The 17500-nt window shown below is 45.5% G+C and overlaps 1 protein-coding gene across 1 annotated transcript in view; it reads left to right on the top strand.

Moving 5' to 3' along the window:
* Positions 1-17500, top strand: part of TECTA (tectorin alpha) — a 465600-nt gene that overhangs the window by 304686 nt on the left and 143414 nt on the right. The window contains exon 13 of the mRNA XM_053691581.1: positions 15491-15874. Within this exon, the coding sequence (XP_053547556.1) occupies positions 15491-15874 (384 nt within the window). The remainder of the gene's footprint in view (positions 1-15490; positions 15875-17500) is intronic.

Raw genomic sequence — 17500 nt, 5'->3', positions numbered from 1 at the left:
CATACACACACAGAGACAACCATATAAAACCCAGAAAGACAAACTTACACACACCCTCACTGAGACATCCACAGAAAACACACACCCTCACAGAGACATCCACAGAAAACAAAGACATACATACACACACCCTCACAGAGACATCCACAGAAAACAGAGACATACACACCCACCCTCACAGAGGCATCCAGAGAAAATACACAAAGGCAAACATACACACACCCTTGCAGAGACACCCATAGAAAAAGCTCAAAGACATATGCACACACCCTCACAAACATTCGCAGAAAATGCACAAAGACACACACACACACCCTCACAGAGAGATCCACAGAAAAAAAATACATACACACTAATAGAGACACAAACCAAAGCACAAAGACATAAACACAGACACCCTCAGAAACACTCACAGGAGGAAACATTTATGCACCTTGTATCCCCTAAATCAACAGTGTGTGACAGGCATGATAAAAAATTGCAGAAATTAAGAAATCACTTTTTAAGGAATCATATTTGTAAATGTGTAAACAAAAATAATTTTGTGAATTCAAAATTGTACATTAATGATCTGGGTAGATGGCTAGATGAAGAAAAGCACTTTTAAAAGGTTGACATATGTTTGCTTGTTTTTTCCCCATTTTCCCCAACCAAGAGCACCACTTCAAATATAGTGTGCAAATGTTCCCATCTGTCAGCTGTACTTATGGATTTTGAAAATGCTGTACTCTATATGGTCTTGGTGCAACCATAAGCTGTGGTACTCATACCATTAGATCTGGTTAAATGCAGGCTTTAGGCTTGTTGTAATGTATTTCAAAATTAAGTCAGCTGTAGTGTAAACTGAACAGTTTTAAGTTAACCTGTCTCATTTCAAACACTGAGCAATCTTAGAGTCTGAGAGAATAACATTTTATGCCAATGTAAAAATCTTAGATAAAATGCCTCCTTGCATCTGGAAAGTCCATGCATAAAGGGCAGTAAACTGGAATGTAAATATATATATATATATATATATATATATATATATATATATATATATATGAAACATCTCTGCATGTTTTTAAATATAGAATTTCTACAGCATTTTCAAATAATAATAAATACACTGCTACTAAAAAAAAATAGTTTTTATGGACCCCTGGCCCCACCATACAACTACTACCACACTCAAGTTACAATCCGAAATTGCACAAAGAATTAAGTAAGTAAGTCCTACCTCCTCTGCAAATGAAAGTGATCTGCCGTCTGACTCAGGCACACACTGTGCCAAGTATGTCTCACACGGTGCATAGTGGTTTAGTGCACAAATCCTCTCAAATGCTAATACTTTACACCTTGTAATAACATTTCCCTTGCTCAATTAGCACTCTGCTGTAGTACCCACTGGTGGCTGCCATAATTTTAAAAACAATTTTTTTTTAGTTCTTGCCTCATGGGGCCCCCCTGGCCCATTGGGCCCCTGACAGGAGTCACCCCTGTCACCCCCTGATGGCGGCCCTGTGTGCTCTATTCAAAAAAAATGATAGGTGAATGGGGATTGGGGAAAAGGGATTCAAATATGAAACACAGGAAATACATTAGAAAATTATAATGTTCTACCAGAACCACAATTTAAACTTGATACATAGCTTTTGTGGCACCTTTTTTTGGGACACACTTGTTACGGTTACCCTTAGTCTCGCTGAGAGATGGACCGCTTAGTAGCCTGGATCCCTATTGCTAAAGAGGGGAGAAGCTGCTTTCCATAGTATTCTATATGAGTCTCGCAAATATAGAATAATCTCCCTTAGCTGCAGTACAGCTAGGATACCCTTCTGCCCACAAAAACGAGTCAACGCTGCGATTGAGGGTCAAAACAAGAACTCAGGACTGGGATGCCCAGCCTGCTTTTTATTAAGGTTACATGCACACAGGGCACTCCCAGGGGGAGAGGGGGGGAAGCACAAAATCCCCCATCACACATTTAGATAGAGAGCACTGTCCTTTGACAGGCCACAATAGCATTACAGTACTTAAGATAACAAGTTTACAAGTTCATCTTATCAATTAGCAGTCTGGCTCCAGAGGTGATTAGACAATAGTTTCTAAAAGCTGAAAAAAAAGAGTTAACTCTTTATGAAATGAAACTTGTTACGGTTTTCTTGGAGCCCTTCTTAGGCGCTGGCTTGCTGGTTCAGGCATTGCTGCTGGGAAATAAGCTTTTCACAACAAAATAACTAATGCTTCTGTAACATTGCTCCCTTTCTGTGGAACACTCTGGCAGACACGGTCTGACCCCTTTTCGGGGCAGACTAAGGCTGTCCAGACCGCTGGTTATGCGGGGCTGAGGTCGGTTTGTCTGGACAACCCGTCGGCGTTGCCATTCTGTTTCCCAGGTCTGTAAGTAATGGTGAAATTGAAGGTTTGCAACGATAAGCTCCAACGTAATAGCCTGCCGTTATCTCCAGAGACCCGGTTCAGCCACACCAACGGGTTATGGTCGGTGACCAGAGTGAACTCCTGACCATATAAATAGGGAGTCAATTTCTTTAATGCCCACACCAAAGCCAAACACTCCTTTTCGACCGCTGCATAGCTGACTTCGCGGGGCAGGAGCTTCCGGCTGATGTAGGCAACTGGATGCTCCCCTCCATCTTCGCCTACTTGGCTGAGGACGGCTCCCAGCCCGAACATGGAAGCATCGGTATGGACGATAAAACGTTTGTTAAGGGCTGGGGCCGCCAAGACAGGAGCGTTAATTAGAGCATTTTTGAGAGCCTGGAAAGCCGTTTCACAGTGGGGAGACCACAGGACCTGTCGAGGTAAGTTCTTCTTGGTCAAGTCAGTCAGGGGTTTGGCAAGTGTGCTGTAGTCTGGTACGAACCGTCTATAGTACCCTGCCATGCCCAGGAAGGCTAGGACCTGAGTCTTAGTGATGGGGGTGGGCCAATTGGCGACAGCTTCTATTTTGGCCGGCTCTGGTCGCTGCTTTCCACACCCCACCCGGTGACCCAGGTACTGTACCTCGGCCATCCCAAAGTGGCATTTTTCTGGCTTCAGAGTCAGGCCAGCAGCCCGGATCTGATCCAGAACCATTCCCACATGAGCTAAGTGGTCCTCCCAGGACTCACTGTGGATCGCTATGTCGTCCAGGTAGGCGCAAGCAAAACTCTGGAAGCCATCCAGGAGCCTATCCACCAAGCGCTGGAATGTAGCTGGGGCATTCTTCATCCCAAACGGCATTACCCTAAACTGATATAAGCCGAATGGGGTGACGAATGCCGACTTGGGGATAGCCTCCGGGGCCAGGGGAATCTGCCAGTAACCTTTGCAGAGGTCAATAGTGGTCAGGTAATTTCCCCTGGCTATACGATCGAGTAGCTCGTCTACCCTGGGCATAGGGTAAGCGTCCGTCACGGTATTTTCATTGAGCCTCCGATAGTCTACGCAGAACCGGGTGGTCCCATCTTTCTTGGGCACCAAGACAACTGGGGAGGCCCAGGGACTATCGGAGGGCTCAATTACCCTGAGCTGGAGCATCTCATCGATCTCCTTCTTCATTCCTGTCCTAACTGCTTCGGGGATTCGGTACGGAGCCTGGCGCAAGGGAGCTTGTCCCGGAGTATCTACCTGGTGGGTGGTTAAAGTAGTGTACCCTGGCTTCGGGGAGAAGGTGAGGTGTTTGGACTGGAGGAGTTGGTTGAGCTGCTCCCTTTCAGTGGGGCTAAGTCGGTCCCCTATCTGAACCTGAGCCACTATACCTGTGGGGAGGCTCTTTTCTAATAGGTCTGGAATGGGTAAACTGTCGGGGTCTTCCTGAGGGGAACAACATATGGCCGTCACGTTCTCTGGTCGCTCAAAATATTCCTTGAGCATGTTTACATGGAATGTCTTTCTAAGATTGTTGTCGTGGCAGCTAGCTATCACATAAGTGGTGTCTCCCCTTTTCTCTACGATCTGGTAGGGACCCTGCCAGGACGCCTGCAATTTGTCTGTCTTCACCGGCTTAAGTACTAACACCTTTTGTCCTATGGTGAAGATTCTCTTTCGGGCCCCCCGATCGTACCATACTTTCTGTCTTCTCTGGGCCAACTGGAGATTAGCCCGCACGGATTTGGCTAATTGCTCCATTCGGTCCCTGAGTTCCAGCACGTATGGCACAATTGGGACACCGTCAGCCTCCATCTCTCCCTCCCAGTGCTCCCGGATCAGGTTTAGGGGTCCCCGTACCTTTCTTCCGTAGAGCAACTCGAAGGGAGAGAACCCTGTCGTTTCCTGGGGCACCTCCCGATAAGCAAATAGGAGGTGCGGCAGGAAGCGTTCCCAGTCTCGGTATTCCTGAGTGAACGTCTTGAGCATTTGCTTGAGGGTCCCATTGAACCTCTCACACAGCCCGTTCGTCTGGGGGTGGTATGGGGAGCTTAGGAGGGACTTAATTTTGCAAACCTGCCAGAGTTGTTGGGTCAATTCAGCCGTAAATTGGGTGCCTCGGTCGGATAGGATTTCTTTTGGAAATCCTACCCGGGAGAACACCTGTACTAGTGCATTCGCTACCGTATCCGCTTGTATGTTGGATAGGGCGACAGCCTCTGGGTACCTGGTAGCGTAGTCCACTACGGTAAGAATGTATCGCTTACCGGAGGGACTAGGGGTAGCCAGTGGTCCCACTAGGTCAATAGCAACCCGGCTGAAGGGTTCCTCTACAATGGGCATGTTTACTAGCTGGGCTTTAGGGTGATCGCCTCGCCTTCCTACTCGTTGACACACATCGCAGGTGTTACAGTAAGTTCTAACGTCAGCGTGCACCCCTGGCCAAAAGAACGTGTGAGTAATGCGGTGTAGGGTACGGGTAACGGCTAGGTGGCCTGCTAAGGGGATGTCGTGGCCTATTTTGAGGATTTCTTGACGGTATTTGTGGGGCACTACCAGCTGTCGCCTACGCTGTCCCCTTTTCTCTGTCCAGCGGTATAGTTTCCCTTTTTCCCATAAGAATGTTTCGTTATCTGCCCCGCCCCCTCCGGTCTCTGCTCGTTCCCGGTACTTTTGTAAGGTCGGGTCAGTCTTAGACTCTGCCTCGAAAGCATCTGGGGTGTCCCAGGGTATGGGGCCTAACCTGTCAGGCAAGGTCGGGGTAGGTCTTACCTGTGTCTCCCACACTGGTGAAAGCTCTCGCTCCGTCCGGGCTTGGGCCCGTGTAGTCACTGGGTCCGCCTCGTTGTTGCATACTGGAGCATAGGCAGAAGTCATGGGGCCCAAATCGTTGCCCAGTAGTACTTCGGCAGGTAAATTATCCATTAGGCCCACGTTCACAGCCCCCTTTCCCGCTCCCCAATCAAGATGCACTTTAGCTGTTGGAATTTTGTACACATCCCCCCCCGCCACTCTAACGGCCACAGTCTGTCCGGATCGCTTGTGCTCTGGCACCAAATGACTCTGTACCAGCGTGATAGTAGCCCCTGTGTCTCGCAATCCCTCGGTAGATCGCCCCTCGAGCCATACCCTCTGCCGATGGTGCTGGCGGTTATCTGAGGCAGCATATACAGGGTCTGCCTCGTGAAGCGGCCCCACATATCCCTCCATAGGGGCCTCTTGGTTAACACAGAGGGCCCGGGCCGGACGATAGGACCCAGAGGGGTCATTGTAATTCCTGGGTGTCTGGTGCGTATTAAGGGGGCAGCTAGCCATGAAATGCCCTGGTTGCTTGCATCGGTGGCAAGTCGGTCTGGGACGCTCAGAGCTGTTATTGGGTGGTCCTGAGTGTCGGACGGGCCCTGTGGGCACCGGGGCTCGGAATTCAGCACGAGGGGGTGCACGGTAAACCTCTCTGGGTTCGACCCGTGCTGGAGCTCGGTAGTTCATGGGTTCGTGAAGACGGGAGTCATAATGTTCATCGGCCAATTTGGCTGCTTCTTCTAAGGTAGAAGGCCGCCTGTCTCGCAGCCATTCCTTCCCTTGCTGTTCCATGCCATTATAAAAATGTTCTAAGAGAAACAATTGTAAAATTTCCTCCCCAGTCACCGCTTTACTTCCGCTCAGCCAGTGATTTGCCGCTCTCCGCATTCGGTGCGCCCATTCCATATGGGTATCGTTAGGCTTCTTTTCCGTGCCCCGAAACTGTCGGCGATACGTGTCCGGAGTTACAGCGTACCGTCGCAACAGTGTCTCCTTAACTAGCTCATACTGTGTCACTTCCTCAGCACCCAGAGTACGAAAGGCTTCCAGGGCTCGCCCGGATAGTTTCCCAGACAATATCGTGGGCCACTCTCTGTTGGGAATCTGGTGCAGGGCACATTGCCTTTCGAAGTCCGCCAAATATTCATCAATCCCTGTCTCGCTCTCTAGGAAGGGTCGAAATGCCGCATAGGGTATCTTGGGCCTCCCAGCATTTTCGACAGGGATGATTACCTGCGGGGCTTCAGCATTGCGGTGTGCGTTCGCTAGGTTGAGTTCGTGGGCTCGAGTCTCTCGTATATCCTCGTCCGCCTCCGCCATCAACTGCTGTACCAATTCCATGGAGGGGTTCGGCCCGTATAATGAGAGCCTTTCCCGAACAATCCTGGTTTTTTCGTCACTAATCGTGGTCGGTGTTTCCGCCATTGTGAAGCTCTGATCCAGTTCGGTCAATTCTGCGATCAGCTCTCTCCTCGGCCGGTTGCTGGCGTACCCCCCTCTGCTTTCAAGTAAATCCTTTAGGGTTGTACGCTTCAATTTTTCGTAAGCGCTCTCCATCCGTTCTGTACCTCTCCTAGGAAATCCAGGAAAATCCCGCCGCTGCCGCCAAATGTTACGGTTACCCTTAGTCTCGCTGAGAGATGGACCGCTTAGTAGCCTGGATCCCTATTGCTAAAGAGGGGAGAAGCTGCTTTCCATAGTATTCTATATGAGTCTCGCAAATATAGAATAATCTCCCTTAGCTGCAGTACAGCTAGGATACCCTTCTGCCCACAAAAACGAGTCAACGCTGCGATTGAGGGTCAAAACAAGAACTCAGGACTGGGATGCCCAGCCTGCTTTTTATTAAGGTTACATGCACACAGGGCACTCCCAGGGGGAGAGGGGGGGAAGCACAAAATCCCCCATCACACATTTAGATAGAGAGCACTGTCCTTTGACAGGCCACAATAGGATTACAGTACTTAAGATAACAAGTTTACAAGTTCATCTTATCAATTAGCAGTCTGGCTCCAGAGGTGATTAGACAATAGTTTCTAAAAGCTGAAAAAAAAGAGTTAACTCTTTATGAAATGAAACTTGTTACGGTTTTCTTGGAGCCCTTCTTAGGCGCTGGCTTGCTGGTTCAGGCATTGCTGCTGGGAAATAAGCTTTTCACAACAAAATAACTAATGCTTCTGTAACAACACTAATTTCAAAGTCAGGAACCACCATTGGCTACAAGTCTTTAACTAATCAACCAAGCATACTTCACAACTATCCTGCATATTACTGCTGTTCCTCTCACAGCTACCTCCAGGGCTGGCTCAAGATATTGTGCTGCCTGGGTCCAAGAATGAAATGACGCCCCATTAGTAACAATACTCACTAGCATATCAACCTACTAGTCTACTTCTGCCCTTACTAAGCCTGCCTACCTGCATGCAACCAATGCTTATGTACAACTGCTTCTGTGTCTTTGTGCACAATGAGGTTTTGCTGCTGGGGGGCTGTGACTTCCCCCTGGAGACAGAGGACAGGCGTGGTGAATCAGTCACTGAAGTGCTGCCCCTTGTCAAGTGCTGCCTGGATCCATGTTTGTCCCGTGGTTAAGCCGGCCCTGGCTACCCCCAGTGGCTTCTCTCATGATTTGTGCAAACTTTGCCCAAATTCTGCACATGAGACCACCACTTCTGTTGTGGCTCTTTCCACAAACCACAGGTGGGTCACTTACTTTCCGTTACTGCATTCATTCCGTTATTGCATTCATTCCATTACTGCATTCATTCCGTTATTGCATTCATTCCGTTACTGCATTAATTCTGTTACTGCATTTATTCTGTTATTGCATTCATTCCGTTATTGCATTCATTCCGTTACTACATTCATTCCGTTACTACATTCATTCCGTTATTGCATTCATTCCATTACTGCATTCATTCCGTTACTACATTCATTCCGTTACTGCATTCATTCCGTTACTGCATTCATTCCATTACTGCATTCATTCCGTTACTGCATTCATTCCGTTACTGCATTCATTCCGTTACTGCATTCATTCAGTTACTATGCCATTTTGCTGGTTTGAGTCTTTTATCATCTCTTTGATAAGCAAAACATTTCAGTTTGTTTGTAAACCTATGTGACTTTAATACCTTATCAATCACATGTACTGCTTAATAATGTTACTGATATAATGTTTTTCAAATCTTTCATAATCATATTTGTTGTAAAATGAGAAACAATTTTAGGGAGAAAATCTTACTACACATAGGCTTTTGTGGGCGAGATTGCTGAATTGTAACAACAAAGACACCTGCAACTCCAGACAGATTGTCAGAAGACAATGTTTAATATGTTTTAAAAAAACTATATTGAAAAAACATAGTAAAAGTATTAGAACTCCACAAACAAAAAATACATAGTCCAGCTTGACCTAGTCAAATAGAGAAAACCTTCCCCTATGTGTTTTAGGCTTAAGCACAACCTTTGTTCACGGGCTGAAGTGACTTTTTAACATGTTAAACAGTATCTGCTGCCTATCTTTTTGAATTTGCAGGAGTCTTTGTTGTTCCTCTATACAATGGGGCCATTTTATCAATGTCTGTCCGACATGATATGCTGTAGTGTATGATGTCCGACAGACATCACTGAATGCCGACAGCATATGCTGTAGTGTATCATGTCCGACAGACATCACTGAATGCCGACAGCATATGCTGTAGTGTATCATGTCCGACAGACATCACTGAATGCCGACAGCATATGCTGTAGTGTATCATGTCCGACAGACATCACTGAATGCCGACAGCATATGCTGTAGTGTATCATGTCCGACAGACATCACTGAATGCCGACAGCATATGCTGTAGTGTATCATGTCCGACAGACATCACTGAATGCCGACAGCATACGCTGTAGTGTATCATGTCCGACAGACATCACTGAATGCCGACAGCATACGCTGTAGTGTATCATGTCCGACAGACATCACTGAATGCCGACAGCATACGCTGTAGTGTATCATGTCCGACAGACATCACTGAATGCCGACAGCATACGCTGTAGTGTATCATGTCCGACAGACATCACTGAATGCCGACAGCATATGCTGTAGTGTATCATGTCCGACAGACATCACTGAATGCCGACAGCATATGCTGTAGTGTATCATGTCCGACAGACATCACTGAATGCCGACAGCATATGCTGTAGTGTATCATGTCCGACAGACATCACTGAATGCCGACAGCATGTGCTGTAGTGTATCATGTCCGACAGACATCGCTGAATGCCGACAGCATATGCTGTAGTGTATCATGTCCGACAGACATCGCTGAATGCCGACAGCATACGCTGTAGTGTATCATGTCCGACAGACATCACTGAATGCCGACAGCATACGCTGTAGTGTATCATGTCCTACAGACATCACTGAATGCCGACAGCATATGCTGTAGTGTATCATGTCCGACAGACATCGCTGAATGCCGACAGCATATGCTGTAGTGTATCATGTCCGACAGACATCGCTGAATGCCGACAGCATACGCTGTAGTGTATCATGTCCGACAGACATCACTGAATGCCGACAGCATACGCTGTAGTGTATCATGTCCGACAGACATCGCTGAATGCCGACAGCATATGCTGTAGTGTATCATGTCCGACAGACATCACTGAATGCCGACAGCATACGCTGTAGTGTATCATGTCCGACAGACATCACTGAATGCCGACAGCATATGCTGTAGTGTATCATGTCCGACAGACATCGCTGAATGCCGACAGCATATGCTGCAGTGTATCATGTCCGACAGACATCGCTGAATGCCGACAGCATATGCTGTAGTGTATCATGTCCGACAGACATCGCTGAATGTCGACAGCATATGCTGTAGTGTATCATGTCCGAAAGACATCACTGAATGCCGACAGCATATGCTGTAGTGTATCATGTCCGACAGACATCGCTGAATGCCGACAGCATATGCTGTAGTGTATCATGTCCGACAGACATCGCTGAATGCCGACAGCATATGCTGTAGTGTATCATGTCCGACAGACATCACTGAATGCCGACAGCATATGCTGTAGTGTATCATGTCCGACAGACATCGCTGAATGCCGACAGCATATGCTGTAGTGTATCATGTCCGACAGACATCACTGAATGCCGACAGCATATGCTGTAGTGTATCATGTCCGACAGACATCGCTGAATGCCGACAGCATATGCTGTAGTGTATCATGTCCGACAGACATCGCTGAATGCCGACAGCATATGCTGTAGTGTATCATGTCCGACAGACATCGCTGAATGCCGACAGCATATGCTGTAGTGTATCATGTCCGACAGACATCACTGAATGCCGACAGCATATGCTGTAGTGTATCATGTCCGACAGACATCACTGAATGCCGACAGCATATGCTGTAGTGTATCATGTCCGACAGACATCGCTGAATGCCGACAGCATATGCTGTAGTGTATCATGTCCGACAGACATCGCTGAATGCCGACAGCATATGCTGTAGTGTATCATGTCCGACAGACATCGCTGAATGCCGACAGCATATGCTGTAGTGTATCATGTCCGACAGACATCGCTGAATGCCGACGGCATATGCTGTAGTGTATCATGTCCGACAGACATCACTGAATGCCGACAGCATATGCTGCAGTGTATCATGTCCGACAGACATCGCTGAATGCCGACAGCATATGCTGTAGTGTATCATGTCCGACAGACATCGCTGAATGTCGACAGCATATGCTGTAGTGTATCATGTCCGAAAGACATCACTGAATGCCGACAGCATATGCTGTAGTGTATCATGTCTGACAGACATCGCTGAATGCCGACAGCATATGCTGTAGTGTACCATGTCCGACAGACATCACTGAATGCCGACAGCATATGCTGTAGTGTATCATGTCCGACAGACATCGCTGAATGCCGACAGCATATGCTGTAGTGTATCATTCCGTTACTGCATTCATTCCGTTACTGCATTCATTCCATTACTGCATTCATTCCGTTACTGCATTCATTCCGTTACTGCATTCATTCCTTTACTGCATTCATTCAGTTACTATGCCATTTTGCTGGTTTGAGTCTTTTATCATCTCTTTGATAAACAAAACATTTCAGTTTGTTTTTTAAAAATATTTTATTTAACAAAATGGGTTTGGTTTGCAAACCTATGTGACTTTAATACCTTATCAATCACATGTACTGCTTAATAATGTTACTGATATAATGTTTTTCAAATCTTTCATAATCATATTTGTTGTAAAATGAGAAACAATTTTAGGGAGAAAATCTTACTACACATAGGCTTTTGTGGGCGAGATTGCTGAATTGTAACAACAAAGACACCTGCAACTCCAGACAGATTGTCAGAAGACAATGTTTAATATGTTTTAAAAAAACTATATTGAAAAAACATAGTAAAAGTATTAGAACTCCACAAACAAAAAATACATAGTCCAGCTTGACCTAGTCAAATAGAGAAAACCTTCCCCTATGTGTTTTAGGCTTAAGCACAACCTTTGTTCACGGGCTGAAGTGACTTTTTAACATGTTAAACAGTATCTGCTGCCTATCTTTTTGAATTTGCAGGAGTCTTTGTTGTTCCTCTATACAATGGGGCCATTTTATCAATGTCTGTCCGACATGATATGCTGTAGTGTATGATGTCCGACAGACATCACTGAATGCCGACAGCATATGCTGTAGTGTATCATGTCCGACAGACATCACTGAATGCCGACAGCATATGCTGTAGTGTATCATGTCCGACAGACATCACTGAATGCCGACAGCATATGCTGTAGTGTATCATGTCCGACAGACATCACTGAATGCCGACAGCATATGCTGTAGTGTATCATGTCCGACATCACTGAATGCCGACAGCATACGCTGTAGTGTATCATGTCCGACAGACATCACTGAATGCCGACAGCATACGCTGTAGTGTATCATGTCCGACAGACATCACTGAATGCCGACAGCATATGCTGTAGTGTATCATGTCCGACAGACATCACTGAATGCCGACAGCATATGCTGTAGTGTATCATGTCCGACAGACATCGCTGAATGCCGACAGCATATGCTGTAGTGTATCATGTCTGACAGACATCGCTGAATGCCGACAGCATATGCTGTAGTGTATCATGTCCGACAGACATCGCTGAATGCCGACAGCATATGCTGTAGTGTATCATGTCCGACAGACATCGCTGAATGCCGACAGCATATGCTGTAGTGTATCATGTCCGACAGACATCGCTGAATGCCGACAGCATACGCTGTAGTGTATCATGTCCGACAGACATCGCTGAATGCCGACAGCATACGCTGTAGTGTATCATGTCCTACAGACATCGCTGAATGCCGACAGCATATGCTGTAGTGTATCATGTCCGACAGACATCGCTGAATGCCGACAGCATATGCTGTAGTGTATCATGTCCGACAGACATCGCTGAATGCCGACAGCATACGCTGTAGTGTATCATGTCCGACAGACATCACTGAATGCCGACAGCATACGCTGTAGTGTATCATGTCCGACAGACATCGCTGAATGCCGACAGCATACGCTGTAGTGTATCATGTCCGACAGACATCACTGAATGCCGACAGCATACGCTGTAGTGTATCATGTCCGACAGACATCACTGAATGCCGACAGCATATGCTGTAGTGTATCATGTCCGACAGACATCGCTGAATGCCGACAGCATATGCTGCAGTGTATCATGTCCGACAGACATCGCTGAATGCCGACAGCATATGCTGTAGTGTATCATGTCCGACAGACATCGCTGAATGTCGACAGCATATGCTGTAGTGTATCATGTCCGAAAGACATCACTGAATGCCGACAGCATATGCTGTAGTGTATCATGTCCGACAGACATCGCTGAATGCCGACAGCATATGCTGTAGTGTATCATGTCCGACAGACATCGCTGAATGCCGACAGCATATGCTGTAGTGTATCATGTCCGACAGACATCACTGAATGCCGACAGCATACGCTGTAGTGTATCATGTCCGACAGACATCGCTGAATGCCGACAGCATATGCTGTAGTGTATCATGTCCGACAGACATCGCTGAATGCCGACAGCATATGCTGTAGTGTATCATGTCCGACAGACATCGCTGAATGCCGACAGCATATGCTGTAGTGTATCATGTCCGACAGACATCGCTGAATGCCGACAGCATATGCTGTAGTGTATCATGTCCGACAGACATCGCTGAATGCCGACAGCATACGCTGTAGTGTATCATGTCCGACAGACATCGCTGAATGCCGACAGCATATGCTGTAGTGTATCATGTCCGACAGACATCACTGAATGCCGACAGCATATGCTGTAGTGTATCATGTCCGACAGACATCGCTGAATGCCGACAGCATATGCTGTAGTGTATCATGTCCGACAGACATCGCTGAATGCCGACAGCATATGCTGTAGTGTATCATGTCCGACAGACATCGCTGAATGCCGACAGCATATGCTGTAGTGTATCATGTCCGACAGACATCGCTGAATGCCGACAGCATATGCTGTAGTGTATCATGTCCGACAGACATCACTGAATGCCGACAGCATATGCTGTAGTGTATCATGTCCGACAGACATCGCTGAATGCCGACAGCATATGCTGTAGTGTATCATGTCCGACAGACATCGCTGAATGCCGACAGCATATGCTGTAGTGTATCATGTCCGACAGACATCGCTGAATGCCGACAGCATATGCTGTTGGTATTTAACATCTGGTGAACTGCTTGGGCAATGCCGCCCCCTGCAGAATCACGGCCAATCAGCCGCTATCATGGGGTGCGCTAGCAAGGGGTGTCAATCAACCCTATCGTATCTGATCGGGTTGATTGCTGTTCCCTGCCACAAAGGCGGCGGATCAGTTAAGGAGCAGTGGTCTTAAGACCACTGTTTCATAACTGTTGTTTCCGGCGATTCTGAAGGCTTGCGCAGAAACAGGGGCCTCAGGAGCCTTGATAAATTGGCCCCATTCTCTCCAATGGCGAAGATGCACTCCTTTGCACCTGGACACACATTGTATATTTGCTATTGAAGAACACACAGAGGCACTCAGAAGGATAGGCCTGAATGCATTGTACAATATGTTTTTTGCATTTATTTGTCTCTATACTAAAATAGTCAAAGTTTGTATCTCACTTATTGTGAAAAGTAAACTGTATTGATGCCTCCTATCCACCATCATTCATTTTATTGGGCACTTGTAGCTGAGCCCTGGCATCTCTAAAAGTGAGGCTGGGGGCCGTGGCACAACTGGGAACTTCACTTCATGATCTGGGGCTGTGCGCTCCAACACCGCCATCATAAAATGACAGACAGTGTAACTTAACAAATGCATTCAGGGAAGAAGGCTGAGACAAACGGACTATCCCGGAGCTTCAGGATTTCATGAGGCATTTTATAAATAGTTTCATTAGTAATTATCAGTCACTTAGATTAGGTTTTCTGGAAGAAAAAAAAACATTTTTTTAAATTTAGATTTTTAAAGAAAAAAAAAAACATTTTCAAAGGCCTCTAAAAATATAATTGGTTCTAACTAGGGATGGGCGAATATGCTGAAAGTCCAATTAGTTTGGTAGAACGAATAGTACCGTGGACATTGATTTTTGACAATCGAATGTTGATAAGAATGAAAATCCATTAAAATTCGGTAATTAAATGTTACTTTAGTTTTCGAATGTTCATAATGAAATCGAATATCCACATTCGAAATTTCTAATGTAACATTCGATTTCACAAATACTATTCAGAAGTTCAATAGTTCATATGGTAGGGAATTTAGCAAATTGATAAATAATAGATACAAATATAGAAATTAGAATGTTTCTACTTTGAATATTGCATAATTTGAATATTATATATAAAGAGAGCATTAGAAATACCCTTACAAATATATAGATTCAAATTTTTCAAATTCAAATATTGCATAATTTAAATTTTTGAATGTAGCAAAACATTTGTTCATCCCTAGTCCTAACCTCTGTGCCTAATGGTTAAGTTTGCACTGACTACAAATTAATTCCAGGAGGTTATATTCCCACAGTACCATATTTTATTTGCCAGTGTTTGTTTGATTATGGTATAGGTTTCAGATACAGTTTTCAGAGACTTTAATGTTGCTTTCTTTGAGTTTTTTTGTGAGAGTATGTCCTGCCTGATGAGAGGAAGTTCTTGCACAAGCTTTATGACTGCACGATTGAATTGGTTATGATAAAATGGTACTGCATATAAGTCTTTTATATATACCACCTTTTTTTATATCTCCAGCCCAAGCAGCTTTTTTGGAATAGTGACTGCACCAGGCGATGCCGATGCTTTGGCCGAAATCTCATCCAGTGTGATCCTCGGCACTGCAAATCAGACGAGGAGTGTGCACTTAGAAATGGCGTGAGGGGCTGCTTCAGCAAGAAAAGCTCGTACTGTATAGCTGCAGGTGGGGGTGTCTTCAGGACCTTTGATGGAGCTTTTCTTCGATTTCCAGCCAACTGCGCATTTGTCTTGTCCACAATCTGTCAAAAGTTACCGGATATCTCCTTCCAGCTCATTATTAACTTTGATAAGTGGTCTTCTCCTAACTTGACTGTCATATCCCCTGTGTACTTCTACATTAATGAGGAACAGATTCTTATTAGTGATCGCAACACAGTGAGGGTAAGTTTTTTTCTCTGTACAGTGTCACAGGAACCATAGTATTTATAAATAATTAGATCATTAGAATTAGATCATTATTTAAAGAGCACGTATTACTCATATTTTTAATCTTTTAATACAAGTTTTTATTTTAAAACAAAAAAACAAATTTTACCGCTGAACATATAGGGCTAGATTACAAGTGGAGCACTAATTAGCGATTTCTGATATAGCGCAAATTGCACTAGAAGTAAACTTTTTGCACACATCAGATTGTGCTGGTATTACGAGTTAAAAGTAAAAAGTTATTGTGCTTGCGCTAACCCGACAAGCGCAAAAAGCCAAACTTAGAATATTGTGTGCACAGTAGTCAGAAGTCAATGGAGAGAAATAGTGGAGAAAAAATGCTAACACCCCCACTCTCTCACATACCTGATCGGATATTCTCATGTGCGCTAACCCGAGATAAAAATATCAATATGTCACATTACAATATTCTTCACATACATGAATATGTTCTATTTATTCAAAAATACACACACATATATATATATATATATATATATATATATATATATATATATATTAAATATAAATATATGATTTTTTTGATACAATATATTTCTATACATACTGTGTGTGTGTGTGTATACACACACAGTATGTATAGAGAGAAGCGCTCTACCAGGAACGAACAACAGCTCAGTGGCTTGTTCTATGGCGATTTACCACCCGGAAGCAGCCTCTTTTAGACCAGTGTGCTTTTCACAGAAGAAAACTTTCCTGAAGTATATCAGTCTGATCCCGCCAAGTATGGTCAGTCCAGCCCCGAAATACCAGGCAATTCTCCTCTGAACAAGGAACATGACAACCCCAGACGATCGTTTCGGCCTCCTATGGGCCTCGTCAGTGAGGTGCAGCCACATTCTTCTAAGCACACTGGTCTAAAAGAGGCTGCTTCCGGGTGGTAAATCGCCATAGAACAAGCCACTGAGCTGTTGTTCGTTCCTGGTAGAGCGCTTCTCTCTTTGTATGCAAATTATTATGACCCTGGGGAAGTCTCCCTATGGGTGATGGGGGAAACCAGACGTGGACTCCTTGCCCAGTGTGCTTAGAGGAATGTGGCTGCACCTCACTGACGAGGCCCATAGGAGGCCGAAACGATCGTCTGGGGTTGTCATGTTCCTTGTTCAGAGGAGAATTGCCTGGTATTTCGGGGCTGGACTGACCATACTTGGCGGGATCAGACTGATATACTTCAGGAAAGTTTTCTTCTGTGAAAAGCACACTGGTCTAAAAGAGGCTGCTTCCGGGTGGTAAATCGCCATAGAACAAGCCACTGAGCTGTTGTTCGTTCCTGGTAGAGCGCTTCTCTCTTTGTATGCAAATTATTATGACCCTGGGGAAGTCTCCCTATGGGTGATGGGGGAAACCAGACGTGGACTCCTTGCCCAGTGTGCTTAGAGGAATGTGGCTGCAACTCACTGACGAGGCCCATAGGAGGCCGAAACGATCGTCTGGGGTTGTCATGTTCCTTGTTCAGAGGAGAATTGCCTGGTATTTCGGGGCTGGACTGACCATACTTGGCGGGATCAGACTGATATACTTCAGGAAAGTTTTCTTCTGTGAAAAGCACACTGGTCTAAA

This window comes from Bombina bombina, chromosome 8 (assembly GCF_027579735.1).
Source record: "Bombina bombina isolate aBomBom1 chromosome 8, aBomBom1.pri, whole genome shotgun sequence".
Lineage (NCBI taxonomy): Eukaryota > Metazoa > Chordata > Amphibia > Anura > Bombinatoridae > Bombina > Bombina bombina.
This window is presented reverse-complemented; position numbering and strand designations above follow the sequence as displayed.